The sequence below is a fragment of the Aspergillus flavus genome, chromosome 6 (assembly GCF_009017415.1).
Source record: "Aspergillus flavus chromosome 6, complete sequence".
NCBI lineage: Eukaryota > Fungi > Ascomycota > Eurotiomycetes > Eurotiales > Aspergillaceae > Aspergillus > Aspergillus flavus.
Genome location: NC_092410.1, coordinates 1,454,836 through 1,478,581, shown reverse-complemented (window position 1 = coordinate 1,478,581; position 23,746 = coordinate 1,454,836). Strand labels below are relative to the sequence as shown.

Below are 23,746 nucleotides of genomic sequence, written 5' to 3'. Positions count from 1 at the left end.
ATGCCGCGAAGCTGTCCTTGGTTGCTGCACGAGGCAATATTTCCCCATTGGGTGCTCTCCACATAGGCGGGCAACAATTCCCGTTGCAGAACCTGTGGAGTCTGACCCCACATTTGACGGGTAACTATTCCTGTTTGGAAGATTGAAATGCTCATCCGTATACAAAATTCGCTCTAGAAGGGGCCGAGTAGGAGGATTTGGTCTCGGAAATACGGGCAGCTGATGATCGGATTACAATTGTCGGTTGGTTATTTGTGGGATCTTTGAACGGAACCTGTGAAATGCCTTTTGTGGTTGAAAACCAAGACCTGCCGCTTTGTGGTTCGTGTATCGATGGGATTTTGAAGCTCTTGAGGTCTCCATGTTCTATGATAGTGTAAGTGCAGGAAATCCGGAGAAGATCTACTAAGCTCGATAGACTCCAAGTCCGAAAGCCTATCGTAGCTATCTGTATATTGTTTATATTCGATATAATTTGTCCTTCCGTGACAATATGCCCAACCTTTTCAGACAGTCTGCGGAACGTCGCAGCAGATCCACACAGATAAAGCCTTAAATATACATATGAGTACTTATCCATTGAGAAGCCCTCAGCGGGAATTTTCTCTGAATATCTCTACTTGTTCTCTCCCAAGTGGCTTAGAATCTACCTCGGCGGCATCAATAGCTAAAGGGCCGTACCACTGCGTCATGCTTTGCCCACCTCCTAAAATGTACAGCAGGATGGTCAAATAGAAATGGCTAGACGGTATCGCAATCATATTCAAATCCAATTATAAACTGATTCTCCATCTCAGCGATATCTTCTCATAACGATCATTCATCGCATATAAACCGATGAGTACTCACGTGACCTCATTGGTTCAACAAAGTGGATCCACCCTGGATCCACAGATGACGCTAGTTATCCAATATTAAACTAAACGCATAACAGCTTCATTGAAGTCGCGATAAGCATATACACATCGAAATATAAACAATAGAGAGTGTAGAAGTTTACGGAGGAGGCTGGGTTTGAACCCGGATATGCATGATAGGAAGGCAAAAAAAACCTTCAGCTCCTCGATTGGCGTGCCTCGTCCTTTTGACCACTCGGCCAATGTGCCCGTAGGACAAAAAAGAGCAACGGTACCTAATAATCACATAGTTACATAGGCCCAAATGAGTAAGCACTGTGCTGCCTGTACTTCCGCTGAAGCTCCTTCCACTCAAACTCCTTGAACTCTTTCTTTGGAAAGAACAACTAGATGGCGCCTCTCGGAATAAATAGTCTCGTTTTCGCCGGTGGTATCATCTTCTTTTCTTCCCCTTCCCAGCTCGTCGATTGAGCTATCCAGGTATATCCTAGCGCTTAGAGCGGGGAAACCTGGCTAGGTAGGCCGAGTCTTCAGGACCCTCGGGACCTCGAAGCATTTTTTGGAACCATCTGCTTTTTCTTTTCATCAAATACATCGGCTTGTCCGATGGTTTGGAAAAGAGGATTGCGACGTGTGTCTATTAGTGTAGAAATTTCCAGTTCTGAGGTAATCAGGACTATATTAGTATTGAAAGAAATGTATGGGACGTATCAAAGTCTAAATTGAACATTACTTTACTAGAAGTCTGTATATACGAAGTTACTTATTGTGTGTAGATCTTGTGCTTTCTTATCTAGACCTTCTAGCGCCTACAACAATTATCATGTACCAACAAAAGGTGGCCTATGTAACCGAGATATCTCTAGTACGTGGGCCGTCTGTCAGCCTCCGTTGAAAACCCAGAGCAATAATGATGTTGGTTATTTAATTACACTACAATGCAGATTGGCAATTGGTCACTACATTTGTTGGTGGAAGAAATCAGCAGTAAGGGACATATGCATACAAATCATTGAATAGCTAGATAAAATGCCAGTTGCATACTTCAAGTCAAACGTGATATATGACAGCCAAGAAGAGTAGGAAACAGAAAAGTGGTCAGCCTGCTCTAGAGTCTCAGTGCTTTAGTCATATCCAGCTCCTCTGTTCCATGGACTCGACGTGCTGCAAGCCCTGCTAACGTCCGTAGGCAGTATAACATCGGGGTTTGTAGGGGGCTTGCAGCGGCCTGACCGATAAAATTTTCGGCAATGCGGTATATGTTTGCGACGGTTATTTTGATATCCCAGAGCTTCACTCCCAAGAATATCTGATGAAGGCTGGTTCGCTTCTAGCCTATCTTCACCGTTCGGTTCGTTACCATGTCCATGTCTGTCCATAGGATCAACTAAACTTGGGATGGAGTTGTCGTGATTAGAATGCTTTTCACCGCGAGCGGCGGCACCCAAGGCATCCAACTCGGTACCCAGCTGATGTTGGGACTGTGATCTAATAAACGACTCACGATCGTCCCTCATCGGTTGGTATCGAATGTCTGGGTTCTTTGATAGGACGGCGTAGATGGAAGCAATTAACATGAGAACCAGAAGGACTAGTGAGAACACTGCGTTGTAGGCAAAGAAAACAACTCCCATCACGCCAGTCAGAATGCCAGGTTGGCTGAAGACATTCGAAAAGATAAGCAGGAAGATAGCATTAACAAAATTGATAGCTGCAATGGAGATGTTGTATATGTCAGTCTTCTTGTTCATCCAGGGTCTCAGGATGCTGACCGAGATCAGCATCAATGCCTCGATAATTACCAATGCTATGGTTTGCACCACAGGGGCTGCTTGGCTCAGGCTGATAAACATTGATTTCACTATGACATAGACAAGGGCTGGCATAATGAAGTAGTAAGCCTTGGCTTGATATTGCACGTATAGAAAGCCCCACTTATTCAAACAGGCAGGGTCAGTATAGAGAGTGTATGCAGCGTTTCCGTATAGTTTCACTGACTGTTTCGCCAGACGGACGACCTTTTGTGTTGCAAATCCTATGGCAACTGTGGTAGTCAAGAGCATGACGGCGGCAAGAATAACCTCAGCGGGAGAGTCATGTTGAGTAAATTCCCACAAACAGAGTATGCATATCTGAGGGTACCCAATCAGGATTACCCGGAATAGGATTCCCTTTGGAATGAAGTTCCATTTGACTTCATCATTCTTGATCTTCCCAGACTTGACTAGAGACTTACGAATGACACTGAATATTGCAACACAGATCATTGCAAGTGTGGCAAAGAAGACGAAGAAGATCAAACCTGTCAAGAAGATGTTGGTAGATTCAATTCCTGCCTTATACCCGACACGTTGGATGCCGCGTATCACAATGCTTTTATGTGTATCTGCTCCAGATTTACCGGCTCGCTTTAGCAAAGTGCCATGAAATCGCTTTTTGAGAATTTGAATCGACTTTTTAGAGTGGTTGACAATGAGAGTCGAAGGCCGTCCACCTGTGGACCTTTGATACCAAGTACATAAAGTCTCCAAGAAGCCGACACGAACGATGCCCATGCTCCATTGAAAGTTCTGAGTCCACGACTGCACAATCGGAGGCATGTGAACTGACGACATTCCAAACATTGCTTGTGACTGCATGAATCCAAAAAGCGAGAGAACATTGGTTGCTATGTGTGTGGCAGCCTTTGAGTGGCCAAGCGCAGAGGTGACTGCAGAGGCAGCCAGACCCAGACCAGAAATTATAGCCGTCGTCCAACCAACCCCGGGCTGATAAACTGTTTTGCCATTCGAAAGCTCTGCTTCGAGACAAGTAATACTTCTTCCTGTATCGGAGGAGTTGATGAAAACGCGCACGGAGGCATCCAAGTCCGGGACTGTATAGGCAATACCTGCATGATAGTTAGGAAATCAAGCAATCCTAGGCAGTCACTTGTGCACCCTGGAGATAAACCCACCAGGAATCTGCGAAATAACTGAGTCGGGTATTTTGATGTTGGTATTCATCACCGGGATCTCACCGGCCCTCACCGGGCAAAGCCCTTCAAGATCCATATCACAAGGGTTCAACACCTTGGTCATGGCGGTGTAGCCGTAGACGGTAATAATCAACTCTGCAATAACTTTGCCAGATATAGATGACCTTCCATTAAAGCTCAATGCAATGGTACGATTCTTCGGTGTGAACTTTACATTGAAGTACGTCGCTGTAAACTCCAAACTGTTGGAGCACAAACTTAGTGCTCTGGACTCGATATATTCGTCAGCTGTTACCAGCTGCGAAGCAAGCAGCACAATCAGGTAGATGATCTGTGGTATTGGTCGCATTTCGCCGGTTGTTACTGATGTATCTCAGGAAAGGTGGAGATGGCATCCGCGCATGTCGCCCAAAGTGGCGCACCAGTATCACGATAGTAATTAAGTAGAGTGTCCTAAATACTTGGGTTGCAGCTTGACTATGCTCGATGTTTGAATGTGGAGGTAAGCAATAGAAATGAAGGTTTGGTGATTCTGCAACGGCTGGGGCGTGAGAATTATCGCGGAAACAAAACATAGACATTCACTAGTTGCTTCCACAATGAGCGCAAACAAGTCAACTAGGCTAGATGGGGCTAGAAGACACAGGACTTTTGAAGATCTCAGTGGAAGAAGCTTTAGTAACGAACCTAATCGTCTTACGACGGTTAAGATGCAGTGCGCTTGAAGCAATGTCAGTCAGTCCATTGCTGCCTTGATAGATATATGGTTCTATTATGCGGAGATGATGTAAGTAGCCAGAGGATCGGATGAATGAAATTGAGAACAGGAAGAAGAGTCAGTCGGGCTTCAAACGATGTCAGGGACCAATTCCGTGGATGTGGCACACCACTCCAACCAACCAGGCCATCACAGTGATGCCTAAGGCTGTTTCACACCCTGAAAGGCAGACAAAGCAAATCTCCATGATCATTCATTCGGCTTTTCATCCCAACTAGTATGTAGGGCTTGCACGTGATGACCGCTATATATAGCCACCGATTCCCTCGTTGAGAGGCTTGTATCACAATAAGCAACAGAAGGACAAGTTCATGATTTGCTACCTACTATATACATCCATCAAGTACAACATGGCGACGAATCCGGAGTTATGGGCCTCCCATTATATCTCTCATGCCAACATACATCATGCACTTTCAAGAGACATTCTTTTGTTCGCTCGACTTATCTTCATCGGTTGCAGTACTGCTTTGGTATGTTGTCCGATGGCGCAGACGACCAACGGCATCATGCTCCACATCCCAGCGCGCCAGCTCTGCAACGGGAACCTTGACAAGGTTATGCGCAACAGATCCATCGTCGAATTCCAACACGGTCTGTCGAAACTCATAACCTTTGTATTTAGGAAGCAACTTGATCCAGACGTAGTAGTATACGCCACAAGCAACAAGCCTGGATTTTACGTTAATCAAAAGAGCATATCGGCGAGGTGCAAGATGAGTACTTACAGTCCAATGCCGACTACCAAATATGTGCCGTACCAGAAGCTAACGTCTCCACCGTTTGCGCCCCCGGTGGGCGGGTACCATGGCGCAGCAAGCAAGTAGAGGTTCGCCAACAGTGCAAAGCCGATCGCAATTGCCCATGATTTATACTCGGGTCTAGGTAGATTGAGCTTGCTGCGGCGTCGGCGGATCAATAGGAGGCCGACCACCAAGAGGAAATTGAAGATACTTGAGGGGTATACAGAGAGGTCGACGACTATTCGATCATTTTTTTGTCAGTTTGAGAATCATGTGCAAGAAGTACAGGGAGAGGCACAGACCAAAGTTGAAGGCATCTCCAGCAGGAGGGGCGAGAATCATGATAACAGTTATGGACCACTGGACGAGATAAGGCCCCAGGGGTGTTCCAAACGGCTTCGTAGAAGTCCAGAATTTAGGCCAGGGAAGTACACCTTGCCTATAGGTCCCAAGAATTAGCATGTTTGATAGATGAATCCATAGGGTATGCCTAGTGCTCTAGCGTTCTAGACTAGTAATCTCACCTTCCAGTCTCTCGGAGCATTCTAGAATAGCTAACCATAACAGCCATCAGATTGCCGAATGCGCTAATGCAGATGAGCACGTTCAGCGCGCGGGAGGCCCCATTCGTGCCAAAGATCTTTTGAAAGAAGACTCCTGCGGCGATTTGCTTCGAATTTAAGATTTCTTCCCTTGAGGCAGCGGAGAAGTAGGCGACGTTCACAAGAATATAGAGGGATGTGACGAGGAGCAGTGAGAACGGCGCGCTCCAACGAAGTGTTTTGATGGGATTCTGTATAGACAATTAGGTATCGTTATCCTGAAGCGCTGGGTAATCAATAGCAAACCTTGATCTCATTAACCACACTGAAAGCGTTGGTATAGCCAGAGTAAGAAAAGATCAGTTTGATCATGGCATTGGTAGCACCGTAAGCACTTGCCGAAGATGTCCCTTTCCAGGCATCATGCCAGTTGATCATAGGGTCTTCGACTTTTGTATGCCCACCAAGCACAACAAGTCCCGCGATTGAGATCCTGTAATGATAGGTGAGTTGGTGAAATGCCCCAAACTTGTTTCGCGCTCAACATACAATACCAGGGTTGCGATCTTGATGAATCCAAACCAGACAACGACTCTCAGTGACCATTTGGTACTTGAACTCACAACTGCATTTCATATCAGTCAAAGATCCAGGGATGGCGTGTTTTCTATCCACATACTTAATGTTGCCACAGTATACGCAGCCACGGCGACGCCTTTTAACTGCCAGTTCGTGTACCCTGACCCTGCGATTCCGAAGATGTACTCGGCAAAGACGATGGCATTGCTACTCCCAAACGAGAAGACAACATGTTTCACTGCGAATGTTGTAGGGAAGAAGTAGTCAGGTTTTGGGAATGCCTGCTCAAGATACACGACTTCCGACCCAGAACGACTGGGAAAGTATGACGCCAGCTCCAGGTACACCGCGAGCGTGCTCTGGGCGAGCAGATATCCTATGAACCAGTATATCATGGAAAGACCAACGGAACCAACACCCTTAAGAATGGTGGCAGCTTCGGAGACATAAGTATGAGGGTTGAAATGGGGTAATAGGGACATACTCACGCGTTGAAAAGATACCAGTTCCGACCATTTGATTGATATTCAGGCATAGACTTGTCCAAAAGCTAACAGAGTATCCCAATGGCGAATCCGTCTCCACGGGTGCACCACTCGCATCCTGGTAGGTCACGCTGGTTGAATTGATGCCTTCTGCCGCTGTATATTTGACACTACCATCTTGAATGGTACTCTCTTGGGAGGCGTTATGTTCTCGGACGGAGATGCCGGCATCTTTTTCTCTATCGCCCCAAAACGGTAGACCCATTAGGCAGGTTTGCAGCTTTTTTACCTGGCCTGCGAGGAAGGAGAGAAAATACGGTATAAAAGGGTAGGAAAGTGTAGATCCCAAGGGCCGCGAACATGCATGGACATGTCTACTACGACTTGAGCTACATTTATAGCTCGTTAAACCGAACAGAAAATCGTATCTCGGTCAGATGCTAGATAAGCACCCCACGCAATGCTCAATTTGGCGTTGAATGGCGCTATCGGGAAGCATGATAGGTCTAGACGAGGTTAAGATCATTGCCGGATTTTAAAAGGCTTTATGAAAATTATCAGCTAGAGGTCTTAATGCCACCTCGTGCTCATGCTAGAAATGGCGACACTCATCCCCGCAATAGTATCATTTACTTAAATCTCGACGACCAAACCCTCCGTAATTCTGTTGGAAATTACTCCGTCTCCCAAAGAGATTCAATTACTCTCTGTTGCAGACATACAGCTTCATCTTTATAATTAAAGAATCTCAGAAAATCCAGGCGAAGCTCGTATTCATAAAAGTATTGAGCAAGATCGAACAGTCTGTTGTGCAAGTATGGCAGTGGATGGTGTCAATCATCCCGGTAGTCATCTCATCAGGCCTACTAGTACTGGTTTAGTACTTAGTCGTGTAGAATTTCCAGCTTCGTCTTAGACCCCAGTCTCTTCGGCAATGGTTAGTTTGAAATGAACATGCATTGTCGAATCAATCCTCTCAAATTCATAATCTTCACAATTAATCTGTGGAATAATCTTTAAAGTCTTCTTTTCTCGGCATGTTCGCATAAAGGTTCGGATGACGCCAACAAACAATACATGTGCTCGGACCTCGCGCAGAACATCTCATTTTAGTAGAGAATTATGTGATTTGAGCGAACCTACTTACTTCTTTCCCCTCCCATTGCAATAATTCTTTCTCCATGTTCTTCCCTCTCCTACATTATAGTTGAAGAACTCTTCTGTTGAGTGTGTAGTTCGTAATACTTTCCAATCTTGTTTTCTTGATTTTTCTTGGCTTTAGATAAAGTTCCCCAGCTCCGGTACGCTAACGGCCCAAGATCATGGGCCTGAACATGAACCCTATTCAGGACCACAACTCAACAGTAAACATACAGTATAAGAGAACCTAATTACCATAGAACTATGAGCAGAAATGCTAGTATAAACGCTCTAGAAACACCATTTCCCAAACAAAAAAAAAACGACAAACCATTCTATGGTATCTCAAGCAATGCAGCCATTACCAATTTCATTCATCCTCCTCTGTCCAATCCGTAATCCTCCACGACCTCACATCATCTTCAATGACCAATTTGAGTGTCGTAAATGTGATATCCTCATACATATCTCGTGCAGCACCGCGTGCCTTCTTATGCCAAGGTCCGGTACCTCCCAACCTGGCATCATTGCGACTACGCCAGAGACCTAGTATCACCATCAGCAACTGCCCTGAGAATAAAGTAATCAGAAAGAAAAATAAACTCACAAGTAGCCAAATTCCTCCTCTCCCCATCCTTCGTCCCAAACCAATACTTCAACAACCCCCCACTAGCAACAGCCTCCTGATGCGAATAGGCATCCAAATCATGTAATCGCTGGTTATCGATGTCCGCCTGGAGCCGGGACCGGAATACAACGACGTAGAAATGCTGTGTCTCCCACCGATACCCATTCGTCTGGGCTAAATCGCGCAGGAAGTTGAACACGGCTTGCCAATTGAAGGATTCCGTGTATGGCGCCGTGGCGTAGTCATCACGGATGGGTTTGAGGATGGTGAGGGCTTTGGCGAGCAATTGGTTGGGTGTATCAAGTGTTTTGAGATCCAAGAGGTGTTTGGGATCGTTGTACGGTGATGTGATTAGGAGGTCACTTTGTAGTGCTGCTGTTTCGTGGGCATGGCCGAATTGGAGCTGGAGGGATGCTGCGGCGTGGAATTTGAGGGCATCGAAGTCGGTGGTGATTAGGGTGTGGTCGTACAGAGATGGAGACTGGGATGTGGGTTTTGGGCTGTCTACGCCGAAGACCGGTTGGCCTATTTCCACTGGCGCCATTGGGTCTCTCTTTTTTCTTTTCTTCTCTTTTCTTTTCTTTTCTTTGTTCTTGTCTTTGGGTGTCTATTTTTTGGGTGGATTAGGGCTTGGAGTGAGATGAAATGCAAATGGGGTATCAAAGAAGCCAGAAGATGCTGCGGAAGGACAGACTTTTGCTTGAAAACGAAGGAAAAGGAGACAAATGGAAAAAGTTCTACATGAGGACGAAACGTCGCCTATATATCCCAAACGCCCCCCGGGGAAAGGGGCGGTATTGAGCGAACTCCCCTTCAAAGCACGCAATACGTTGACGAGACTGCCTGAGGCCCGTTCGGCTAGAGCCATCCACCGGCTCGCCATTGGGCCGTCGCTACCGGGGGATTTTCAACTAAAGCAACTTTATGCTTAGCGCCCCCGTTTTGGCGTGTTTAGGGCAAAGAAGTCCCCGGATTGATTCAAAATAATGAAGCACCAGGCATTGAGCCCTGAAATCATTCTTTATTGGTATTTAATTAGTTGTACAGCGCTTGAACTTGGATCTGACATGGCAGAACTATTCCCCACTTATTCTAGCGGCGAAATGTTGCGACTAGCACGCCATCTTCACAGAATTTTACGTCGGACCCGGAGTATTTCTTCCCCCAGTTCCATGGTACCTGGCAATCGGCACGTGGCACCGCCAGGGTTATCCGAAACGCTACCCGTGACAAGTACAGTTCTACTCCATAAAGCCATAGCTCTATTACATTTCATTCTCTTCAAGTATGCCACTGTCTCGAGATTTATCATACATTGGTCGATGGTATCATGCGAATTCCGAACGGATCCCCAATCTCAAAAACGCCTTTCTTAAGATGCTCAGGAAAGCAAAATTGATAACGAAAACAAAGAATAAACAGAAACTCCACTATCGCTTCAGGGGCAGTGGCGGAGGGCCCATCTTACCCTCACCTGTATCGACCTTCTTCTGTGGAGGAATTGGTGGCACTTTGAAACCTCCATTATCCTTCTGGGAAGAGTTATTGTTGCTTTGGCTGCCGCCAACCTGCGTAAAAGTACCCGACTTGAACCATCGGTCTTCCTCTGCCTTACGTTTGCGGCTCAACTCTGCTTGCACCTTAGGGTCAACGAGCTCAAGTCCCTGCACCGGCGTAAAGGCAATGGTACTAGCCGTACCGCTGCCGCCCAGTGAAGTACCAATGCCAGAAGAGCGAAGACCTTTCGCTTGAAGAACACTTGCCGTTCCTCCAACCCCAGAACTGAACGCGCGGAGAGAGGAAGCCGTGCCACTAGCAGGTGTTGCGGTTCCCCAGCCTTTGTTCGACTTGCTGAGTTTCGCTCGAGTTCTGTTGTCGATCTGGGTTGATCGAATCCGTCCATCATTCTGCTGACCGAGCATTCCCAATCCAACTGTCCCTTCACCCGTGCCGTAACCGACTTCCGCTTCTTCCTTACCGAAGGCCATCCGGTTCTGGGCCTTGCGCATATCTGTCATAGCAACTGCCTCCTTGGCCTTTCTAGCCCTCCTACCACCTCGCTTGCGGGCCGGCTTGTCATCGGGAGCGGGGAGGGCCTTCACTCCAGAATTCGGGGGAGGTTCAGTCAGCTTCTCTAGCCGTGTAAAACATTGCTGTTTCAAATCTTCGCCCAGCGATCCATCGGGGCTGAAGTTAGATACGTCCGCACGGGTAGCAAGGACCATCTTAGCCGAGACAATACGGATCGCCTGGCGCTTCAGGTCATCCGGAACCTCCTGTATCAGTGGCGAATTGTAGAGGAATCCTCGAGATCTAACACCAATATTCGTAGCGAAGCCTAGCCCTTCGGTTCTCTTATTGCCTTGAGCACCCAGGTTGCACGCCGGGATCTTAGCAAGTTCACGTAGTCCTCCGGTCTGATTAAGGAACTGAGCTGCTGTTTCAGGTCCGATCAAAGCTGCTAGATTTGGGGCGATCTGCGTAATGCGAGATTGGATGCTTTCTGTGAGAGCCCTGCGCTCTCGATCCAACTTCAAAATCCTCTCGCATGTATCCAGCACCACCTTCAACTCCGACTCGGTCATTTCACGTCCTCGGGTGGTGGTACCCTCCACAGAAACGACCATCAAAGAGGGGCCATCCAAAATAGACTTGAGCGGTTCGCCGACCATATTGTCCGCGGAGGAGGAGAGAGCTTTGATATCGTTGAGCGGGCCATTTTTCAAGATAGCGACTGTCTTGGCATAGTCGATCGGACTCGTAACAAGGGTTTCTAATTCTGGAAATCTGACCGAGTAGTGGTCGCGCAAAAGTTTGTGTAGGCGAGTAAGCTCGTCACCGGTGGAGAGGGCGACCTCGAACTCATTGGTGACCTCAGAGCCAGCTTTTTGTAAGTGCTGCTGCTCTTCGTCCACATCTTCCTCGACTCCCTCGCCCGCCTGGAAGTCCTCGTCGTCCGATTCAAAATCCCTCAAAAGCTCCTCAGCAGTAGACATGATGAGGGAGCTGCGACGCGACCAAGAGGTAAAATAGAATTAAGGTGAAGTGGTGGTTGAATGAACTTTCGACGCCGCCGCCGAGTTGCTTTTCCATTTAGGTCACTTGCTTAGTCAGCCACCTCGAGCTCTGATCTCGGGTGGCGCTACAAACCTAACATGCAGCTTTTCCGACGCTTAGCTAGCAGAACCAAAAGTCGATCTAGCAGCAACGACATCTGACTTGGAGCTGTCCCGATACCGTGCGGTCGGTTAGAAGCTAATTACTAGGCCTTGGGCTTCCGGAGGGGGTACACTGTCCTTCTAAGATAAATTGGGTAGTGTGATCTACCCAACATCCCCGACTCGAATACGCGTCGCCGACAAATTACCTGCTTGGTATAACCTCACATCACCATGGAGTCGTCTCGCGGCCCTCCCAGGGTCAAGAACAAGGCCGCCGCGCCGATCCAGATCTCAGCGGAACAGCTGCTTCGTGAGGCTGTTGACCGGCAGGAACCCGCGTTGCAGGCCCCGACGCAACGATTTGCCGATTTGGAAGAATTGCACGAGTACCAAGGTCGCAAGAGAAAGGAGTTCGAGGACTATGTTCGCCGAAACAGGATTAACATGAACAATTGGATGCGCTATGCAGCATGGGAACTTGAACAGAAAGAATTTCGCCGGGCGCGTTCTATCTTCGAGCGAGCGCTAGATGTTCTTCCAACTTCAGTACCGCTGTGGATCCGATACATCGAGGCGGAGATGCGAAATAGGAATATCAACCATGCGAGGAACTTGCTTGACCGTGCAGTGACGATCTTGCCCCGTGTCGATAAGCTCTGGTACAAGTATGTTTATATGGAAGAGACTTTGGGCAACATCCCTGGTACTCGGCAAGTCTTTGAGCGATGGATGTCATGGGAGCCGGAAGAGGGAGCCTGGAGTGCGTATATCAAGCTCGAGAAGCGGTACAATGAATTCGAGAGGGCGCGCAATATCTTCCAACGATTCACGATTGTTCATCCTGAACCGAGGAACTGGATCAAGTGGGCCCGATTCGAGGAGGAGTATGGGACTAGTGATTTGGTGAGAGAAGTCTACGGTGCAGGAATTGAAGCGCTGGGTGAAGACTTCATGGATGAAAAGCTTTTTATCGCCTATGCCAAGTTCGAGGCGAAGATGAAGGAGTATGAGCGTGCACGTGCTATCTACAAATATGCCCTGGACCGACTTCCTCGCTCTAAGTCCGTTACATTGCACAAAGCCTACACTACATTCGAGAAACAGTTTGGTGATAGGGAGGGCGTTGAGGACGTCATTCTTTCCAAGCGCCGAGTCCAGTACGAGGAGCAGCTCAAGGAAAACCCTCGGAACTACGACATTTGGTTTGACTTTACTCGCCTCGAAGAGACCTCCGGTGACCCTGAGCGGGTACGTGACACATACGAACGAGCCATTGCACAGATTCCTCCGTCACAGGAGAAGAGGCACTGGAGACGTTATATCTACCTCTGGATATTCTATGCCATCTGGGAAGAAATGGAAGCCAAAGACGTGGAACGCGCTCGGCAAATTTATAACGAATGCTTGAAGCTCATTCCACACAAAAAGTTCACATTTGCCAAGATATGGCTTATGAAAGCCCAGTTTGAAATTCGCCAGATGGAGCTCCAAACCGCTCGCAAGACATTAGGTCAGGCGATCGGCATGTGCCCCAAAGACAAGCTCTTCAGAGGCTACATCGATCTCGAGCGCCAGCTTTTCGAGTTTGTACGGTGCCGGACACTGTTCGAGAAGCAGATCGAGTGGAATCCCTCCAACAGTCAATCCTGGATTCAGTTTGCTGAGCTGGAACGGGGCCTAGATGATAGCGACCGTGCGCGGGCCATTTTTGAGCTAGGAATTGAGCAACCGACTCTGGATATGCCCGAGCTGGTGTGGAAGTCATACATCGATTTCGAGGAATACGAAGGCGAATATGACAGAGTCCGGCAGCTCTACGAGCGTCTTCTGGAGAAGACCGACCATGTCAAGGTGTGGATCAACTATGCCCGGTTCGAGATCAACATCCCGGAAGACGAGGAGGAAGAAGAAGAGGAGGAGGAACGGCCAGTCAGCGACGAGGCCAAACAGCGCGCTCGGGCGGTCTTCAACCGCGCACACAAGGTGTTCAAAGAAAAGGATCTCAAGGAAGAGGTAAGTTGTGCCTTGCTATGTAGAAAGAGAAAAGTCTTGAATCTCACATTATGCAGCGTGTGGAACTCCTCAATGCCTGGCGGTCATTCGAACATACACATGGGTCCCCCGAGGACATCGACAAGATCGAGAAGCAGATGCCGCGTCGCGTCAAGAAGCGCCGCAAGTTGGACGACGACCGGTACGAGGAATACATGGATTATGTGTTCCCGGCCGACGATCAATCGGCGGCAAACCTGTCCAAGTTGCTGCAAAGAGCACATGCCTGGAAGTCGGGTCAGGCCTAATGGGCTGGACATTCAGAAAGGTAAAGTGCTGTGTGTTTTATATGTGGGCTATGGGTACATACCATGGGATGAGTCAGTGCAGTTTATATCAAAATCAGGTAGAATTAATCCCAAGATAATGACCATGAATTATTTCTATTTCCCAGTCAAACCGTCCTAGAGAGGGGATCGAGCGATCATGGCTGTGATTTAGTCGACCATCGTAGGGACATCTATGATTAATACATATCATTCTTCAGGCCTTGTACTTTATAAGTTTGTTTCATGATATAGAGTACTTGGAGCGAATATATGCACGAATCTCTACATCAGGCAAATTCATGGCATGAACCCAGATCAGCTCTATTTAGCGAGCATGGTGCCTCTGGTGGGTACATGCAGGCCCAAAAACGCACTACAGTATGCGAGGTCCCGAAAATATTGTCAGGTGGAACTCTACTGCCGATCGAGCGTGGCAAGAACATCCCCACCCTATTATGCCCTATCTTTCGAAGTATACCTTTAAAAGACAAGGTTACCAAACTCTCAAAAGATTGCTTAAAGTTGAGGCGAATACACCGACCGACTCTCCGTGCAGTCTTCACTACCCTTCTCAGATGATCATCAAGGCCAGAGTACCCGCTACAGGAAGAACAATTTCCCTGGTTGCGCATTATAGCATTGCCTTCCAGAGGGATCATTGCTTTCAATTGAGACGTATCAGAAACTCTCTACTAGATATCAGTGAGGCTACTATTTTAGGCATGTCACGGTGGAAACGACAACACACATTACACACCGCTTTTTAAAGGACATGCCATCGGTCAGGAGCGCTCATATATACTGAATGGGTATTGGGCCTATAAGCTATTGACCATCGTACCGGATCAACAACGAAAATTTCTATTTATGGTTAGATTTTCAGCTGAAGGCCAAAATTTACGGACTGACAACTCATATCTAGGGCTGAAGTTGTGGCGGTGCAAATCTCATGCTCACTTCAAAATCAGAGGTAGGTGGCGATCACTGCGTCTTTTATATATGTAAGCTGTGGCTCTGTTACGCATATGTAGCCTAGATTTTAAAAGCGCTGGACATTATCCTAATATAATGAATGTTGACAATAATCCTAATTGAACCACATTCTCAATCCCATTTCACCATCACAACCACCTTCAACCTCATACCATGCAATCAACCCGACTCGAGCTGGTCCATTTAACCATAGACCATTTACCAGGTTACTTCTCAGTGAAATCCGATATGGAAGTTGTAAAATGGAGCTCTCCCGGCCCATTGACCTCGATACAAGAAGCAGAAGAAGAGCTATTACGAGACTTGTCGGAAGATAATCGCGAAACATTCGCGATTCTCCTCCGCGATGACCTTGACCCCAAGACAATTGAAGAGTGGCAAGGCCCAGAAGCCAAAGATGGGAGCAATGCTCTCGTACCTGGAGGGTTTGTCGGCTTTATAGGCGTCTATGATCTTCATCACGTGGCTCAAGTCTTCTATACTATTCATCGATCTGCATGGGGGCTCGGAATTGCAACTGAAGCACTACTGGCGTTCACGGAGTTGTTCTGGATCCTTCACCCCGACCACTATCGGTTGCTGGGACGTTGTGATACTGAGAATCCGGCTTCGGGGAGGGTATTAGAGAAGTCGGGGTTTGAATACTATGATTTTATATGTGCGGATGAGTTTCAGCCGTGGATGGTACCTCATGCTCGAGATAGTTTGCGTTTTGTATTGGCTAAGCCGGGGTACACTTTTGATTAGATTGTTATGTTGCAAGGCTGTGGTGGAGGCAATTGATTCTCTGGAATAGCTGATTTCTATATGGAAGTGGTATTCTCGCTCTTCGGATGCGTGTCGATATCCGCTTTGAGAAACCTCTGGAGACACTCTTCGGCTATGATCTACTTACTTCGTGGAGCTGGATACTATGTTTGTAATTAAGACTATTGGTACACAGGGTAATGTTTTTATAATTAGTGATTCTCACTAAAACCAGGCCAAGAAGATGATATACCATATGGGATATGTACAGTGGACCCTGGCGATCTCTTCATGTCCAATGAAAGATTTCCTTGAGAGTTAGCCCAGCCAACTACTCCACCAAGGTATAGTAGTAGCAGATGGATCGTCACGATCAAAGCGTTCAGCAGAGGGTTGCGTTATCTACACCGAATACCCCGCGCCACGTAGCGCAGTAGCGGAAAACCCCAAGACGAATGGGCTAGAGTGCGCATGGTTCAAATTTAAATAATCACAAAAAGGCTCTGTAGATACACATGAAACCCCACCCATATAGATTATCACTCATCTGATGTGATGATCCTGATCTTGACAGCATGTTTCTCCCCAGCATCTTCCTTCACTTCGTACTCAACCTTTGAACCCAGTCGTGGAAAGGGGGTTTCTTCGTCCTAAAGCAATAGGTATTATGTTTCAGCACGCTATTATTCAAGTATGGTCTTGCTCGATTATTATCCTGCATGTACTTGGTCTGCGAGAATGTCATTGGGAGTGAAAGGAATATCATCTTCAGCAGAGCCTTGCGAGTCTTCTGGGCCGATTATTCCAAACCCTTGTGGAACATCAAAAAGTTTCACTACGCCCCTGTGGCATGGCTGTAGATTGTCTGGTGTTGACAGATATTCTTGAGAAACGATTCGATAAGAATCCGATATTCGCACCGGGATCTGTGGACTTCGTAGAGAAATAAATAGTGGTTGACGAGTGCTTCTCGGAAATCTGGGAATACGGCTCACTTATATGCTGGCCAGCTGTAGATCTCTTCTTCTTTGTGCCGTAAATGCCGTCATCAATGGGTCTGAGCCCATGGATTGCGATCGGCAGAGTAGATACTCGTCGGAGGGGCTTCACTTATACGTGGCTCAGCTGGAGCGGGTCAAGCAGAGCTGCCGGTGGGGGCGTGTAGACTATGCTAGCCTAGCGAGCTGAGACTATTCGAATCCAAGCGAACCTTACACATTTGCGTCAGTACCATGAACAATTCAATTATTCTAGCATGATCATACAACTACATGGCAATTGTCGTATATCGTTCCTTCCACCGGTTGTGTTGTCTAAGACCATGATGGTTAGCCCTCTCGACAGTTGTCTAAAAGAAGTAATAAGAACTAGGGGTGTGTGAAAGGATGCTAGTGATGTTTTTGTTTTGGCGCTGGTCATAGAGAAGAGGTTTTTGGTGTCATTGTCTGTGGTACTATCTGTGGTCCAGTATATCAGGGATAGTGGGGGTTATCTATCAAACACACTACAGTTCAGTATTACTGCGAATCCCTCATCCCGAAGAATAATAATCTTGCAGTATAATAGCCAAATAGTCGAGAACATCCTTCTCAAGGATATGGCCTGTTCGTACGTAGAAATTATACAATGTCTGTGCATCCAAAGGAATGGGAAGGATGTCACGAGGAATGCTCACAATGTCCGGATTTAACTGGCGTGGCCTTCTGATCACTCAGTAGCTGGGAAGATTCAGTTCGTAGCTGCTGTTTCTACATTCCATTTCTATAATATTGATTTAAAATTTTGGGGAAAAGACCACCTCAAAGCCAGTAATAAGCTCTACTTAGGGATCTAGCAGCTCAAGGAATGGGGCACTTGTCTTAGGGTGTACATAGATGGACTCGTAAGCATTCGCTCAGGGTACTAAACTCTTGGCCGGTGCTACCATTCGTTGGCTACTTTTCAGGGTTATTGAGTGTATTGTTCTTGTCTAACTAAGAGTATGTTGTAGTGGACGATGTCTTGTAGGGTCATTAAGCACTATCAGTACACAGGCACATAGTAAATGGCCCATAAGAAAAGAGCCACATGCCTCCCTGTGCTAGCTACAGTATTGCAGTAAGCTAAAGACAGGAATGTAAAACTTATAGTCAGCAATTAGGTGAGCTGGAAATAGAAAACATAAAACAGAACCTAATTCCATTAGTTGACAAGTAGTCGTTAAAGAACAAGCTAATCGGGGAGCATAGAATAGTCTAATCAACTCTAATTGTTTACCTCGATGGAGGTTCGTTTCTGCTGCTGAGGTCAAACCTGGCATGAAGAGAGTGTATCTGTCAGCTTCCTCTGCAGAATCACTGACCGATTCAGTAGCCATAGCTGCACGCCGCCCCCCTGCGTGTCGTTGTGAGTGTGACCACACAAAGCCAAATGAGCCCTTGTTTCAGTTCGTGGCTGCCAAAATGACTGGCTTGGGCTGTAATTCTTAGAGCTTGACTGTCTCGACCAACAGTGGGAAGTTTGTGACCTGGTCGAGGACTCGCTCGTCCGATGGTCGCCTTACCATCAATGGTTTGCTAGTATCCGACGCCATCTCAATGACCTTCGCCTGTAACGAGGTATCTGCACGAGAATAGTATCTCCTGTGATAAGCTTCCTCTTGATCTCGAGGTATTTATCAATCATAATCTGATTATGCAGAGGAATCACGGTGTCAGGAGTGGCCTCGGCGTTATTATCCCGAATGACGGCGGTATTGCTGCTGGGAGGCTTAACCACTGCTGCTTTAGTATTCTCTTCGGGTACCGTTGCAGATGCAGTCTTGTCTTCGCCTCCATCTTCGCCTCCAGATAGAGGTTTATCGCCATTCTAGGATGATATGTCTGCCTTAAGTCTGTAATGAATTTGCCGTGGTTGTGGAATGCCCGGCTCTCCGATAGAGGACGGTAAACTCTGAGTGGATGTAAGTCTATTTCACTCCCGTAGTCCTTCGCAAATGGCATCGGCTGCGAAATGTGCTGATGCGATGATCATCACATGTAAACCCAAAGCTCGATATATTGACGCCAGGCCAACGGACTCTTGCTCGTCTCTTGAAGATGGGGAGGCAAGGTATGCATGAAGACAAACCCCAACGTAGACCTTGCTACCATCTAGTGGTGTAAAGTTGAGAAGGAAGGCCAAGCCTGTGTGCATTTTTTGCGGGCGCGTGAGAAGCATTCCGTTGTGTGCTGCAAGCTCTAATCCTAAGAGGACATAATAACCGCGGTAAACTCCAAGGTATACTCTACTACCCAGTCCTCGTAGTAAGTATGGAGGGTCGTAGGGAGTTCTATTCATGCTGATATTGCCAGCTGAATCAAAGTCATGAGTCCAGTTCTGTGCGCGTTCCTGGCATATTCTGCGTTGGTTGATGTGTCCTACCAGGACGTCGTTTAATCGGACTTATGGTAGTGTCCAATGTCCAGTTATACTTGGGTCGTATTCTTTCGTGATCATAGGCCACTTGGAGGTTGTATCCAGGTCTTGCTCACCACGGGCGTGATCTGATGAAGGTCCCGGTTGGCTTCCCTCGGTCCAGCTGTCTTCACGATTGGTTTGAGAAAGGAGGTCCAAGGCCCTGTGTCTGGTACTTATGGTATCTTCAAGTTTGAAAACAGGGATATTGCCAGAGCATCAAAGCTTGCAATGTATGGCATGCCCTTGTTGTTTGTGAAAGACGACTGGTGCTCGCAGTCCCCTCTATGCTGCCTCTCTCTGGGATTCATGCAGCATCTTTTGTCTGAAGGTTTTTTCTAGATGATCGGTCACCGCCCTGCTATAGGCGAAATACAACCTCAGGGTCTGCTCTCCGCAGCCATTGGTACGTACCCTTTGCGATCTAGGATTCGGGACGTGAAAGTTCCCTGAAAGGGTATTTCGAACATATTCATACAGATATCTGATGACTGTATGAGTATGGTTATAGAGTCCTTGTAGTATGTGCACGCCTTTCGTTTCTTGTCATGTTTGGGCATTCTAGGGCCGATTCCTCTCCGTGTGACCCTCTTGCATCAGCCCACAGTTAGTGTAGGCTTTGGGCTCCGTCAGAAAGACCATTTTGATGACAGACAACATCTTATTTGAGGGAGTAGAAGTATTCCAAGGTTGGCTCGAAATGGGAAGCAGTAAGTAAATCTAACACACTCCCTGGATTCTCAATGATGGATATTCATCCTATTATTTCGAGCCATATCCATGCTTGACAGGAACAATTCTGGTATATATTCGCATAGTTCATCGCTCTTGTGCTTTTCAAAATCCAAGAATAACAATCATGTATTGAATAGGTTCGTTAGCCTCTGGTGCAGTCGATTTGATGGACAAGACCAACCAATGCACGAGCCAAGGCATTGCCTGGCGCATTGTTGCGCCCAGTTAAGAGGAATTTGACCCGCAGCACTTTAGGCAGCTTGCGAGCGCAGCCAAACAGTGAATTTTGCACGTCCTAATACCCCTGTGTCTGGGCATAAGGTTGACCACGGCATTGATCGAATTGCCTTAGATCCATCCCGTGGCGAATCCAGTCCTCAAGCCCGCAAGGTACTCCAACACGGAATTGAGAATACTAAGCTCGTCCTCATGCATTGAGCTTCCAGTCTGTTCGTGATACAGTTGCCGGTCTCGGCAGGTGTCGCTAAGAGCAGCGAAGGGGGCACCCCAGGGCATATTAACCCGCAGTTCTTCGGCGCCAATTGGATTCATTAGCTCGAGTTAAAGCGATTTTGTATAGTTTCATAGTTCATTCCAGCAGTGCCTTCCTTGTAATCGTTGGAAGACAACCGCAGTAGCTGTCCCCGAAGTACCCCAGACAGAGTAATGCTCTTTAATGAACTGCAGCAGGATATAAGACTGCACTTTAATGGATGTTATCTTCTCGGAGGGGTTGAAATTAATTGCTACACCTCTTGCGTTTCACGTCACCGTCCTCTGATAAACTCCTGGCCACTAGTCAGCCCATTTCTGGGGGTATCTCCCCCCGCTCAAAGAATGCTGAATCGTTAGCTTGGATTATTTCTTGTTTCAATGAGTAAAACAGCCCCTGTGCCCTAAGAGGTGGGGAGGCTCGTATGTTTGCCGAGTATGCTGTGCGAGAGAGCCCATGTACCAGACGGTAATAGACCGTGTTTCCTCATGCTAGTTTTTACTCACCGAGAATTGGTATTGTTGTTTTTGCAACGGGTCCATATAGGGTAACGTTTATCGACACAGCAGCAGTGCGTGCCACAATGCGCATGTCCTCATAAATATTCCAGGTTGCAAACTGGGGTGTAATAGAGAAAAGGGAGCTCTTCTCCAACCGGTCCAGGTCCTCTAGATCCCAATTATGGAGTATTTTCTCGATCTGTTCTCCACAACCGCTTGCATTTAGAATACCTCCAATGGCGGCGTGAACGGCAAGGAGATGTTGGCTTAGGACGGCATATCGAGCATCATGAGAAGCGAAAGTGATTATTCTGGTGCCCGGAAGTTTCCTCATCCTTGGTACGAGTGTACTTGACGCTCGTGCTGAGATACTCACGAAAACTGAGACACTGATCAGGCCAGAAGATACGTGCAACAAAAAGAACGATATCGCTGTTCTCCATTTTCTTGAACGAACTAACAAAGATCTCACTTGGGAAGAGACAAGATCTAGCAAATGACACCAATAGCGGGAATGCTTCGCAGCTATTGATGTACTTTCAAACGACGTTGCTCTGTCTAAAGAGCAGAGAAGAAGAATATGGTTATGAAGAGGAATACCATAAGTGTATAACAACATACTGTATGTAAGGAGAGATAATTTGTTGCATAGTTTGTGGGATATATTATGCCGCAAATCCAGGACCCTTGAGTACACAGTGGTCCTTTTCAGTGGGTTATTCAATGGAGGCTCCATCTCCCATGAAAAATAGCTCCAATTGCACGAACTCCGTTGATTGATGTTTGGAACCGATGCCAGAGATGATAACGGGTGGACAGGGCTTAGTGGCTAGCCCCAACCCTTCGCCAAGTCAAAATCTATTAAGGTCATCGAGCAGCCTGTGTCAAAGCAAACGGTGGTTCGATTGTCAAGTTTACCAATTCCCAATATAGCGGTTGCATATCTCCAATTTCTGAACAAGGACCCTGGTTCGGTCTGCAATACCGGGAATCGCTGACCATTCTTGAGCCCTATGTCTCTCATAGACACGGCTAGTAGAACCCGTAATGGTCTCTGGCTACGGCCAGGGTATGGAACCAGGCCATACAGTCGAATCATTTTTGATTGACAGATTCGATTTCGGGCTAATTAGCAATTTCCCTGACTGATTTGAAGACATTATGACACGTAGTGTCAGATGGCAGTATACCATGGTCGTGGATAGATTCTTGGCTTAGATGGGGTTTTAAATTTTAAGTCGTAGGATGAGAAACTCCGTTAATGACTCCGGGTATGCTATCAGGTTACTCTTGTTGGCCTCAGAGGTTATATCTAGATATGAACTGCCGGGATAGGTCATGTGGAAATATGTATGCGACTTCAATGGGTTCATCTTTCTTGGTCAGTATACAACACTGATCGCGTTCAATGCACGAAACAGTATTAGCTAGCCGTACTTCTAGGTATACCGTGATAGCCAAACAAGATAGATACTGCACATACCCTGTCTCTGCTTGGCAATGCCTGTCGTCATGCGGCGCGAACTTCTTCTCAATCAATACCTTGAATCCTTGTGGCCTCGGTATTGGGTAGGAGGGTAAATGTCCGAGGGTGCAAGTTGGACCGAGGAAGACATCTTTCCGGGCCATTACAGGCTTTCGATATCTGGGTTGCCATTGAGGAGCTCTGCTTGGATCCTACTTGGCAACCCTCTTAGGTTTAAGTCTAGGTACTTGACTTGGATGGTAGGGTAGGGAGGGGAAGGTAGACTTGTCAGGTTGGGGTTTAGGATCGCTAGGGCTAGATATAAATATATATATATATATATATATATATATATTCTTTGTTAGATCGAATATTAGATTTACGACCTCGTAGGGAATATCTATATGAGTTCACTGTTCCTACCGAATGAAGTACACTGGGTATTTTCACCAAGACTTGTATAAATAAACAAATGCTGTATATCTATTCCTTGTCTCTAGTCATGGTGTGATGAATCCTAACCCCAATTCACCACGGCATAGACTCCGAACCTGGAAATTAGTATACAAATCAGATTGAAAAAGACGCCGCACTAGACCGACATTGGCATGTTTAATTCACGTAAGCGAAAGTACTGTATAAAAAGAGGTAGATTGATAACAGAAACAAAGCCTTGTACATTATTAACAGCGTTACTCAGGTATGTAGTATGTCAAGTGGAAAGCCTGAGGTAACAACCACCTGATGGTGGTGGGTCAACGTCAAGCCGAGGGGCAGGTGGAGACGCGCCAAGCAGGGGTCCCGGCCAATCATGGCGGGGGAGCTGGACGGGAAGTATGCAACTAGTCAAGGCGGTACTTGGTATGTTTGGTGTACTCCGTCTCAGCTGTTCGTACAGTACCACTGGTACCATACCGTCTAAAATGTGGGAGGGTTATTTATGGAAAAATTCTGGGTCGGGGGTATCTCATTGGGCGGGATGTCCTCCCAAGCGAGAGAGAAAGAGAGAATTCTCAGGTGAAAAAGTCTAGCTGGGATGAAAGGGTCCGATTATTGTTTTCACTGGTTTTTGATGTGTGACAACTGACAACCTGGAAATTATCCCAGTGACATCTGACCTGTCCTACGCGGGGGGAAGGGGAGGAAAAAAGAGTACCTGCATGATAT

At 47.0% G+C, this 23,746-nt stretch overlaps 9 protein-coding genes across 9 annotated transcripts; 3 read left to right on the top strand and 6 right to left on the bottom strand.

Annotated features, from left to right (window-relative positions):
- Positions 1-1,863: 1,863 nt before the first annotated feature.
- Positions 1,864-4,975, bottom strand: F9C07_2168784 (uncharacterized protein). Its single transcript, XM_041294048.2, has 3 exons — positions 4,940-4,975; positions 3,814-4,889; positions 1,864-3,747 (listed from the first exon to the last, which is right to left on the bottom strand). The coding sequence occupies exons 2-3, from the start codon at positions 4,181-4,183 to the stop codon at positions 1,982-1,984; spliced, it is 2,136 nt and encodes a 711-aa protein (XP_041149308.1). The 5' UTR covers positions 4,184-4,889; positions 4,940-4,975; the 3' UTR covers positions 1,864-1,981.
- Positions 4,976-5,028: 53 nt separating this feature from the next.
- Positions 5,029-7,226, bottom strand: F9C07_8381 (amino acid transporter; the record flags this gene model as incomplete). Its single annotated transcript, XM_041294049.1, has 8 exons — positions 5,029-5,284; positions 5,341-5,593; positions 5,658-5,794; positions 5,880-6,148; positions 6,204-6,390; positions 6,447-6,522; positions 6,577-6,912; positions 6,965-7,226. 8 exons carry the CDS (start codon positions 7,224-7,226, stop codon positions 5,029-5,031), a joined length of 1,776 nt encoding a protein of 591 aa, XP_041149309.1.
- A 1,245-nt stretch (positions 7,227-8,471) lies between these two features.
- Positions 8,472-9,273, bottom strand: F9C07_8380 (uncharacterized protein; the record flags this gene model as incomplete). Its single annotated transcript, XM_041294050.1, has 2 exons — positions 8,472-8,647; positions 8,709-9,273. The coding sequence occupies 2 exons, from the start codon at positions 9,271-9,273 to the stop codon at positions 8,472-8,474; spliced, it is 741 nt and encodes a 246-aa protein (XP_041149310.1).
- Positions 9,274-10,159: 886 nt separating this feature from the next.
- F9C07_8379 (uncharacterized protein) lies at positions 10,160-11,725 on the bottom strand (the record flags this gene model as incomplete). The annotated part of the gene is made up of 1 exon (XM_041286890.1): positions 10,160-11,725. One exon carries the CDS (start codon positions 11,723-11,725, stop codon positions 10,160-10,162), a length of 1,566 nt encoding a protein of 521 aa, XP_041149311.1.
- A 59-nt stretch (positions 11,726-11,784) lies between these two features.
- On the top strand, positions 11,785-15,165 carry F9C07_2286107 (cell cycle control protein). The gene is made up of 2 exons (XM_041294036.2): positions 11,785-13,903; positions 13,960-15,165. The coding sequence occupies exons 1-2, from the start codon at positions 12,122-12,124 to the stop codon at positions 14,188-14,190; spliced, it is 2,013 nt and encodes a 670-aa protein (XP_041149312.1). The 5' UTR covers positions 11,785-12,121; the 3' UTR covers positions 14,191-15,165.
- Positions 15,166-15,357: 192 nt separating this feature from the next.
- F9C07_8377 (GNAT domain-containing protein) lies at positions 15,358-15,951 on the top strand (the record flags this gene model as incomplete). The annotated part of the gene is made up of 1 exon (XM_041286886.1): positions 15,358-15,951. One exon carries the CDS (start codon positions 15,358-15,360, stop codon positions 15,949-15,951), a length of 594 nt encoding a protein of 197 aa, XP_041149313.1.
- Positions 15,952-19,728: 3,777 nt separating this feature from the next.
- Positions 19,729-20,350, top strand: F9C07_8376 (uncharacterized protein; the record flags this gene model as incomplete). The annotated part of the gene is made up of 2 exons (XM_071511770.1): positions 19,729-19,792; positions 20,259-20,350. 2 exons carry the CDS (start codon positions 19,729-19,731, stop codon positions 20,348-20,350), a joined length of 156 nt encoding a protein of 51 aa, XP_071367760.1.
- A 119-nt stretch (positions 20,351-20,469) lies between these two features.
- Positions 20,470-20,673, bottom strand: F9C07_8375 (uncharacterized protein; the record flags this gene model as incomplete). Its single annotated transcript, XM_071511769.1, has 1 exon — positions 20,470-20,673. The coding sequence occupies one exon, from the start codon at positions 20,671-20,673 to the stop codon at positions 20,470-20,472; it is 204 nt and encodes a 67-aa protein (XP_071367759.1).
- Positions 20,674-21,112: 439 nt separating this feature from the next.
- On the bottom strand, positions 21,113-21,557 carry F9C07_8374 (uncharacterized protein; the record flags this gene model as incomplete). Its single annotated transcript, XM_071511768.1, has 2 exons — positions 21,113-21,282; positions 21,491-21,557. The coding sequence occupies 2 exons, from the start codon at positions 21,555-21,557 to the stop codon at positions 21,113-21,115; spliced, it is 237 nt and encodes a 78-aa protein (XP_071367758.1).
- Between the last annotated feature and the right edge of the window lie 2,189 nt (positions 21,558-23,746).

Coding starts and splice junctions, on each gene's coding strand:
- F9C07_2286107 (XM_041294036.2), top strand. CDS start 12,122: ATGGAGTCGTCTCGCGGCCCTCCCAGGGTCAAGAACAAGGCCGCCGCG. Junction 13,904..13,959: donor AAAAGGATCTCAAGGAAGAG/GTAAGTTGTGCC, acceptor CACATTATGCAG/CGTGTGGAACTCCTCAATGC.
- F9C07_2168784 (XM_041294048.2), bottom strand. CDS start 4,183: ATGCGACCAATACCACAGATCATCTACCTGATTGTGCTGCTTGCTTCG. Junction 3,748..3,813: donor AGTTATTTCGCAGATTCCTG/GTGGGTTTATCT, acceptor ACTATCATGCAG/GTATTGCCTATACAGTCCCG.